Source organism: Saccopteryx leptura, chromosome 11, assembly GCF_036850995.1.
Source record: "Saccopteryx leptura isolate mSacLep1 chromosome 11, mSacLep1_pri_phased_curated, whole genome shotgun sequence".
NCBI classification, from domain to species: domain Eukaryota; kingdom Metazoa; phylum Chordata; class Mammalia; order Chiroptera; family Emballonuridae; genus Saccopteryx; species Saccopteryx leptura.
In genome coordinates, this window is record NC_089513.1 from 47788979 (window position 1) to 47799107 (window position 10129).

The window sequence follows — 10129 nt, forward strand, 5'->3', positions numbered from 1 at the left end:
CCCACTCATCATTGCGACTGCAGCCCCATCTCCGTCTCACAAGAGCCACTTATAGCAGAGATCAGCCTGGGAATTCCACAGAGCTAAAACTTGTATCCAGAGCCACTTACTGGAAAAAAATAGAAAAGCCACTTTTTGCTTAGAAGTTTTTTTGGGGGGGGTTTCCTTTTCTTCTAATTTTTTCTTTTTTTCTAGTTTTTCTTTGTTGTTTTGTTTTTGTTCTTTATTTTGTGTTTTTTTCTTTTATTATATTTATACTTTATTTAATTTTCTTTTCAGTTTTATCTTTTTAATTAATTTTTCTTTTTGCTTGATTTCTTAACAATACTATTATCAAATGCCCTCAAGGCAGAAAAAATACCGAATACTGTGGATACCCAAGAAAGTGACGCACTCAGAAAGAAAATGAAATATCTCCAGAAAGCAATTCAATAACATGGAAACCTTGGAGTTATGCAACAGAGAATTCAAAATTGAAGTTCTGAAAATACTCAACAAGGTGCGAAAAAACACTGATAGGCAACTTAATGAGCTCAGAAAACAAAACAAGTACCTCACCAAGGAGACTGAAACTTTAAAAACAGAAATGAAGAACTCAATACATGAATAGAAAAAAGAGCTAGCAACTTTAGCTAATAGAACAGGCCAGATAGAGGCCAGAATCAGTGACATCAAAGACAGGGAACCAGAGATGATATAGAAGAAAGAAGAGAGAGACTCAAGAATTTTTTTAAAATGAGAGAGCTCTGGGAATATTGTCTGATTCCATCAGCAGCTCACTCTGCTGCTAAGTGCTGAGTCCAGCAGACCACGAAGGCACAGAAAGCAAGCACGCGTGTTATGGCAGCACCACCAAGAACTGCAGAGCAGCACATTCTATCTACTAAGAAGGTACTTGAGAATCAGCACATGCGCGCGCACGTGCGCACACACACACACACACACACACCCATATCTCCAGGAGATAAGTACTTAAGGATTTATGAACTTGCAATATGGGTCAGATAATCCTTCCTGACCTAGAAGTCACAGACCACTCAGAAGCAGAGAAACTCCATTCTACAGTAAAACAGGCCACTTTAACACTTCACAACTTCAAAGTAGAAGAAAGCCTAGGTCAGAGCCTATTCTGCTTTGGTTTGCTAATATGTAAATAGTAGTTAGAGCCAACACTTAATGATGACTTTCTCTGTGCCAGGCTCTCCACAGGCATCTCATTTACATGTATGAAGTGGATATCATTATACAGATGAGAAAAACCTAGGCTGGGAGAGACTGAGATGGTATATCTCAGAGCAGTGGTTGGGAACCTTTTTGGCTGAGCAAGCCATGAACGCCACATATTTTAAAATGTAATTCCATTCTCATTGAGAGCCATACAATGACCCATGTACGTTATACATTATCCAATAAAAATTTGGTGTTGTCCCGGAGGACAGCTGTGATTGGCCCCAGCCACCCGCAACAATGAACACGAGCAATAGAAAATGAATGGATTGTAATACATGAGAATGTTTTATATTTTTTATTTTTTATTTATTTATTTTTAATTTTTTACAGAGACAGAGAGTGAGTCAGAGAGAGGGATAGGGACAGACAGACAGGAACGGAGAGAGATGAGAAGCATCAATCATTAGTTTTTCATTGTGTGTTGCAACACCTTAGTTGTTCATTGATTGCTTTCTCATATGTGCCTTGACCGCAGGCCTTCAGCAGACCGAGTAACCCCTTGCTGGAGCCAGCGACCTTGGGTTCAAGCTGGTGGGCTTTTGCTCAACCCAGATGAGCCCGCGCTCAAGCTGGCGACCTCGGGGTCTCGAACCTGGGTCCTCTGCATCCCAGTCCGATGCTCTATCCACTGCGCCACTGCCTGGTCAGGCTGTTTTATATTTTTAATGTTATTATTGTTTTTATTAAAGATTTGTCTGAGAGCCAGATGCAGCCATCAAAAGAGCCACATCTGCCTCCTGAGCCATAGGTTCCTGACCCCTACCTCAGAGGGTCAGGTGCTTAGATTTTACAAGCCAGTAAAATTTCACTTATTTGGTGATCCACCAAAGATTAACAACTGGGGTGGGGTTTTTTTTAAGTCATTTACCATAATATTGATAGATATGTGAATTCCAAACTGTCCTCTTGATGTTCCGCTTACCTGTCAGACCTCACCCTTACTGGACTATCGCCCCTGAGACAGAGGAATTCCAAGAAGCTGGCAAGGCCCCCAAGGAGGAGCATTCCAGACATACCAGGACTTTTGATTCAACACTCACTTGATCGAGACTCTCCTTTTACCCTATAAATTTGTCCCCTTAGCTTGTACTGGTGCTCTTCTCCCCAGGAGAAGTGCCCGGCAGGGTTCCTTTCTTCCTTTCAATAAAGCCCGTTACTCTGGTCTTTCAGACTCCCATGGATTCCAACATTTGGTGCCGAAACCCAGGACAGGGTACTAACTGCCTGGACGATCCTTCTTTGCCGTCCAAACTTACAACCAGGGAAGCAATGGGCAGCAGCAGCTCGTCCTGGGCTTACTCCCTGATTCTGTTTGGACGTGTAATTGTAGGTTGATTGGCAGAAAGTCTAACCCTGTCCTAAATCCCTGCCGGATCAGAAAGGTAAGGAGTTTCTCCTTTCCCCTTTCCTGGTTGGCCTCCAAATTTCTCACCAAAACACCCCTTCCTGGTTGGAAAGTTTTGACTTTGGACCCCATATCTACGAGTGGTCTGCCTCTACTCCTTTATGGACTTCTACAAAAGTCTAGGCGCACCTACCCAGGCCCCTCTCCTACCAAGATCTCGGCCTTGGGGTGACGACCTCTTGTCTGAGACTCTCTACGGAGATTTTCTCCTCTCAGAACTGTGACTGAAGGCGGGGACGCCCCCTTCTCTCACCAGTCTCCTCTACTTTGGGCTCCTCTCAGTCCAAACCGTCCAGCCATGCTCCCCTCGGAACATGGGCTCCTCCCAATCCAGGCCTCAGAGACTACTCCTTACTCTCTGAGGTTCACAGTTTGGGAGGTTTCCAGTCCAGGCGGCTAGCTTCTACGGGCTTCCTCAAAAGTCTAGATGCCTAGCTAGGTTGCTTTCTACTACCATTACAATATCCTAAGAGATCTTGACAATTTCTGCCACCGGATGAGGAGGGCATCAGAAATTCCTTACGTGCAGGCTTCCTTTTACTTTCGCTCCTGTCCTTAATTTCTGTGCTGCTTGTTCTACATACAGGCCATTTTTGGCCAGAGAAACCTCACCTAAAACCTCCGCTTCTAATCTTTCCTTCTCCACGGACTCCCAACTCTCTCCTTCTCCTGCCTGACCCCCGGGGGCGCCCCTCTCTCGGGACCCCTCTCTGGTCCCTCTGCAGATCTCTTCCGCTTGAGTCTCTTCTCTCCAAGAGCCCCCTCTCCTCTCTTCGCTAAATCTGTTTCTCATTCACCTGCAAATACCATTTTCTCTTTTCTCCTCCCCTGCTGGCCAGGGGCCCCTCCCTTCTCCACTGTGTTCTTAAACCCCTCCTCCCTCCTTAAAGACTGGCAGCTCTGTCTCTTTTTCTTCTTCCCCCATCCTTCCCCCTCCGCAGAGACTGACTCTGCCTTCCACTACCCCTCGTCCTCTTCTCTCTCCTCAGAGCTCCAAATCTTTTTGACTCCTCTGACCACGTGATGCCACCACCTTCTCCTCCTGCAGATTCTGACCCTCCTTCTTTTCCATCCAGCTGCTCACACTGTCCATCCGTCTGCTTTCTCTCTTCCTCCCCTCTATACTGACAACTCCCTGCCATCTCGAAAAGCTTAAAAAAGCAGAATTGTCTATTGAGCAGTGTGAGTGAACAATCTGTTTTGTCTCTTTGTCAGAAAATATCTCTAGTATAATTTTAATTGAAACAAGTAAAGCGCACTCATTTAAATTCCTTAATTCATAATTTATACATGAAGTCTTTGTTTAATGTGTAACTGTGTCTGTTTCTAAGGCCTTAAACCAATAATTACCTGCCTCTTAAACCAGGCTTACTCATCCCCACGACTCTCCCTGCAATACCCCCATCCTTCCTGTTCGAAAATCTTCAGGGGCTTATCGCCTCGTACAAGCCTTACACCTAATCAATGAGGCAATAATTCCCCTCCATCCAGTAGTCACTAATCTCTACAAGTTACTGTCACACATTCCCTCAGACACCACTCACTTCACAATCCTAAACCTCAAGAAAGCCTTCTTTACCATTCCTCTACACCCTTTTACTTTCTGTTTGCCTTTACCCAGACACTAATGCAGCCCAGCAACTTACATGGACTGTCTTACCCCAGGGGATCAAAAACAGCCCACACCTGTTTCGGCAGGCACTAGCTCAGGATTTAGCAGCATGCAATCTCAAAACTAGTACTCTCTTACAATATGTAGATAACCTACTCCTCTGCAGCCCCTCCCTGCCTGCCTCAAGGAGACACACCACCACCCTTTTTAACTTCCTTGCTGTAAAGGGATATCGTGTCTTTTCTGCTAAGGCTCAACTTCATTCTCAGTCCACCACCGCAAATCAAATCCTTTCTTTCCTCAATCTAATAGGCTTCTTTAGACACTGAATTCCCAATTTTGCTCTCTTAGTCAAGCCCCTCAGTAAGATCTTCTGAGCATGGCTTTTAAGGTCTATAATGGCCAAGGAAGTAACAGAAAAGGCAAATAAGACCCAAAAGAAGTCAGAAATACCAGCTTTTGACATATGTCCTTAAAGGCTCCAGTACCCTAAAGGGCTTTATAGGATTCCATCAGGGCTCTGCTCCAGAGTGGAAAGAAAGGTCATTAAACTGAAGCCTGCTAGGCTTCCCGGCCCCATCAAGGGACACATCATTGCTGTGGAAAGACGGATATGAGAAGGTAAGCTTCCCCCTTGCTCCATGGAGGGAGGGTTCAGTCTCTTCTAGCCCTGCTCCAGCTACCTGTGACCTGACCTTGCCCAGCATGCTGGGAATTGCCACTGAAGGCCCAAGGACATAGTTCATGAGCCTAAGGTATTTCTTCCAAGTAGCAGATAAGCTCATCTCATTTCTTGTAAACACAAGGGCCATCTACTATGCCTTGCCTGAATATTTGAGTTTTATTTATCCCTCGAAGATCTCTACTGTGGGTATTGACAGTCTGATTTTGCTGCTTTATTTAATGTATAGTATCTCCTTTTATTCCTCTTATCTCAATGCCCCATGCCTATTGTAGGCTGGGACCTGCTGCTAATTCCAGCTAGAAGCAGTGGTCACTAGGACTTAAACTCTAACTGCAAAGTATAAAAATGTAACCACCCTTTCCCTAAGTACTTGCAGGATTTACAGGTTACTCAGCAAACTGTTCAAAGACTGTCCAAGAGGCGCTTCCAGCATTACATCACCCAAGGACTGACTTTCACGTGGACAGGTCCACACACCGTGATCCTGACAACTCCCACTGCTGCTAAGGGTGACTCTTTCCTCCATCCTGACCATCTGAAGCTCAGAAACAGAGAAACGAAACCGACCCCTTGTTCTTCTATTCTCTATTCACCTCTCAGCCTGCCTCAACCAATCAGGGGCTTTCTACTTGTGTGGGACCAACACCTATATGTCTCCCCCTACTAATTGGACAGAAACCTGTACCCTAGTCTATCTCACCCCAAATATCAACCTAATCCCACCCCATGAGCCTCTTTCAATTCCTAGTACATTAGCCATCAATCTAAGGACCAAACGAGCTGTACAGATAATCCCTCTTCTTGTTGCTTTAGAAATGTCTACAGGCCCTGGCCAGTTGGCTCAGCGGTAGAGTGTCGGCCTGGCGTGTGGGGGACCCGGGTTCGATTCCCGGCCAGGGCACATAGGAGAAGCGCCCATTTGCTTCTCCACCCCCCCTCCTCTCTGTCTCTCTCTTCCCCTCCTGCAGCCAAGGCTCCATTGGAGCAAAGATGGCCCGGGTGCTGGGGATGGCTCCTTGGCCTCTGCCCCAGGCACTAGAGTGGCTCTGGTTGCGGCAGAGCGATGCCCCAGAGGGGCAGAGCATCGCCCCCTGGTGGGCAGAGCGTCGCCCCTGGTGGGCGTGCCGGGTGGATCCCGGTCAGGCGCATGCGGGAGTCTGTCTGACTGTCTCTCCCCGTTTCCAGCTTCAGAAAAATACAAAAAAAAAAAAAAAAAGAAATCTCTACAAAAATAGGTCTAGGAGTAGAGGGACTGGCTACTTCCCTGTCTTATTCCTACTCATTCTCTCTCTCTTCTCTGAAGCACAGCGAATTTGTAAAAAACAAACCAAGTCATGGAATCAGTGGTTTCGCACAAACTGGGTGTCTTGACTATTGCCTTTAATTGGTCCACTCACTCTCCTATTTATTTTTCTAACTTTTTTTTTTTTTTTTTTTTTTATATTTCTTTAAAAAAGATTTTATTGATTGATTTCAGAGATAGAAGGACGGAGGAGCACAAAGTACCAACTCACCTCTCGTTTATGCCTTGACCAGGCAAACCTGGGGTTTTGAACTGGCAACCTCAGCATTCCAGGTTGATGTTTTTTTATCCACTGTACCACCACAGGTCAGGCGGTCTGCTTACATTTTTAAAAACAGTCTCTGTGTGGCTTCTTCAGCGTTCCTTGGTTGAAGAGTCCTTTTAGTTTAGTCCAAAGTTGGTTTTTCCAGCTGATAGTTCATAAAATTAGTTTGTAATCCACATTGGTTCTGGGATGTAGATGCTGGTACGTCCGCCTACTCCAGCGCCATCTTGTCTCTCCTATTTTTCTAACTTTTGAACCCTGCCTCTTATGTTTGTTCACTAGTTTCTTACAGAACTGCATGCAGACCTTCACCAATCAGAAAATTGGAAAAATCTACCTAACCCTATGCACCAACCCTGAAACCTGCCCTCGTGAAACAGAAAAATCTGAAACCCTATATCAGCAAACCTCCTAAATCCTATCTTTCAACCCCTACAGGTCCCCTAACCCTAAAGCTCTCCTGTATCCCTGAAGAATTAGGAGAATGAATAGCATTCACCTCTTAATGCTTCTCAGTCTTTTTACCCTTCACATAGTTAAGGGGAAAAGATTGCTGGGTCTTCTTGGCTGAAGAAGAGCCTACAAACGGACATGAAACATTTCTTTTAGCTCAAGCTAACTGCTCTCTCCAGGGCTGCCAGGAAAGAATATCTCTAACTTTAACATGGAAGAATTTTCACCCCCCGCTATACAACTCTCCTTATCTCTGCATTCCTGATCTCCAAATACTTGCCCCCTTCTTTATCAAGTTCCTACAGGCCCGGATGAGAGAAATCTCTAGGATTACCTACACTCAAATGCTCCTACACTCCTATTCCCCCAATACCTCAAGGAGAACTTCACAAGGGAAATATCAAATAGGTAAGGATGAGAGCAGGAAGCAGCCGCCCCTCGGCCAGAGAATTCCCTCCTGAATGTTCTCCAAACCCCCTTCCTTTTAAACCACACATATTCAGTCCTTCTAAAAACTTACACCAACAAGTTCCCTGTCTCTAAAAATCTCCACATGTCCTCCCATTTGAGAAGAACCAGACCAGCACATCTCATGAGGCTCATCCAGGAGACCATGTATCACCATGTCACTCTGTCCACTCAGCACTCGCAGCAAGCAATTCACAATTATTACCTCGCAAAATTTTTTATAAGCCATTGCCTGGTTCAGACCTTACAGCATGGAAATTGATGACCTCCTTAACTGGATGAGGGACTTGGCTTGGCAAGGTTCTTTTCTTGAGTATTCTCCAGAAGAAGCAATAATTTTCTATTTTTTTCTCCTCTTTCTCCTCGTCACCCCTCACTGTATATTATAAAATTAATAACTGCTTTTCTTTTATATGTAACCACAGAGTTGAGAAATGATAGATATGTGAACATCAAACTGCTGTCTTGATGTTCCGCTTACCTGTCAGACCTCACCCTTACTGGACTATCGCCCCTGAGGCAGAGGAATTCCAAGAAGCTGGCAAGCCCCTCAAGGAGGAGCATTCTGGACATACCAGGACTTTTGATTCAACACCCACTTGATCGAGACTCTCCTTTTACCCTATAAATTCGTCCCCCTAGCTTGTACTGGTGCTCTTCTCCCTGGGAGAAGGGCCCAGCAGGGTTCCTTTCTTCCTTTCAATAAAGCCTGTTACTCTGGTCTTTTCGGATTCCCATGGATTCCAACAAATACCATATAAGAAAAGACAAATAGGTTTTTAAAAGGCAGGAAGAAGTTAATCTCAGAATAAAGGACAGTCTTTTAAATGTAATAACGACTTCAATAGTGTTTTTTAAGGAGAGGCCTATTTTTTTTTTTCTTTTTTAATTTTTCTAAAGTTGGAAACGGGGAGGCAGTCAGACAGACTCTGGCATGTGCCTGACCGGGAACCACCTCGTATGCCCACCAGGGGCGATGCTCTGCCCATCTGGGGCGTCACTCTGTTGCAACCAGAGCCATTCTAGCACCTAAGGCAGAGGCCACAGAGCCATCCTCAGCGCCCAGGCCAACTCTGCTCCAATGGAGCCTTGGCTGCGGGAGGGGAAGAGAGAGACAGAGAGGAAGAAGAGGGGGAGGGATGGAGAAGCAGATGGGCGCTTCTCCTGTGTGCCCTGGCCAGGAATCGAACCCAGGACTCCTGCACGCCAGGCCGACGCTCTACCACTGAGCCAACTGGCCAGGGCGAGAAGCCTATTTTTATCAAATATACTGCTCACAAAAATTAAGGGGGTATATTTTATCACTTCATATGCATTTTGAAATATCCCCTAATTTTTGTGAGCAGTATATTTCAGGTACACAAACAGCACAGGTTAGGTAATGAACATCACTATGCTCTCCACCCACTTAAGAAGCACAACATTACAGTGTGAATTAAGAGTCCTCAGGGACCCATTCTCTTCCCTCTGCTCAGGTGACAAATCACTATTATTGTAACATGAATGTTTTTCACTTCCCAGCGTGGGTTCACACATTCAGGCTCATGCAACTTTGTTTTTCTGTGTAGTCATCTCACCAGTGGACCAAGTGAGGCAGTGAGAATTCCGTGGGTGACAGAGCTCAAGGAGACCCTGCACATATATTTGGGAACCACTGCACTAGACCGTGGGGGCAGGAAGCAGGGGGCCCTCTTGGTAAGCAAAACGCCCCTCAGTGTCAGTCTGTGCCTTTCCAGTATTTCTAAAGACTGGTATTTGCATAATTCTTCGCAGTGACAAGTCCTTTCTAACCATATATTCAGCTAGTCATGAGGGCCCCTCTCTCTCACTTGACTCAGAGTTGGAAGGAGCTTCTTTGTCTGGCTTCCCAGCCAGACTGTGACTCTTTCATTTCATAGACGGGCTCAAGCGCCCCAGAGAGGGTAGCGTCTTCTTCAGGTCACACAGCAGCAAGCTGTGGCATAATCAGGATCCCCACCAAAATGCCCAGCACCAAGGACCCTACAAGTTCTCAGTAAAGAAGCAGCCAGTGTTATATTCTGAGGTTTTATCGGTGGAGCCCTAACAAAACCATTTTGCTTTTGTTGCCTATTCTACCATTTCCAGCAAAATGCAAGTCATAAATGTAAAAGCAGGAAATATTAAACGCCAGCAAGAAATAAAATGAAAATAGAAAAGATCTAGAGGGGTGGAAAGTTTCTGTATACTTTTACTCTCTGTCCTTGCCTCTCCTTTACGAAACTCTTGCAAAGTTGGGAACTTCCCTGCGACTTGCTGAGCTCCCAGGCCTAAGCGAGCCCTGGGATAGGTAGGGGAGAGGGCACCCAGAGCTTGGGCAGCACTTACCATGGCGTCGGGGCCGTAGCCCCCAAGTGACGTGGCTAAACGCACGTCATGGACCGAGAGCTGGGAGATCCTGCCACATACCATGTCGCCGCAAGTCCCAGAGTCGCTCCCGTCGCAAACTCGGATAAAGACCCGTGGTTGCAGCGGAAGGCTGCGGAAGGTGGGGCGGAGGCAGAGCCCAGCACAACGGGTGCTGATTGGCTGCGCGGTCTGGGGGCGGGGCAATGCAGTGAACTTCCAGACCCTTCCTACCAAAGCTGCTAGTCCGGCTCTTGGCTCCCCTGGACCTAGTCACATTTTTGCAGCGTTTGCAAGGATGTCAACGTTGGAAAGGAAGAAGTAATCCTTATTTTTGGGTGACA

General features: G+C 45.9%; 1 protein-coding gene across 1 annotated transcript in view; it reads right to left on the reverse strand.

Moving 5' to 3' along the window:
• ENOSF1 (enolase superfamily member 1) overlaps positions 1–9869 on the reverse strand; it is a 41309-nt gene extending 31440 nt beyond the window's left edge. The window contains 2 exon segments of the mRNA XM_066352337.1: positions 2889–2895; positions 9768–9869. Coding sequence (XP_066208434.1) covers positions 2889–2895; positions 9768–9851 — 91 coding nt within the window. The 5' untranslated portion in view covers positions 9852–9869.
• Positions 9870–10129: the final 260 nt, after the last annotated feature.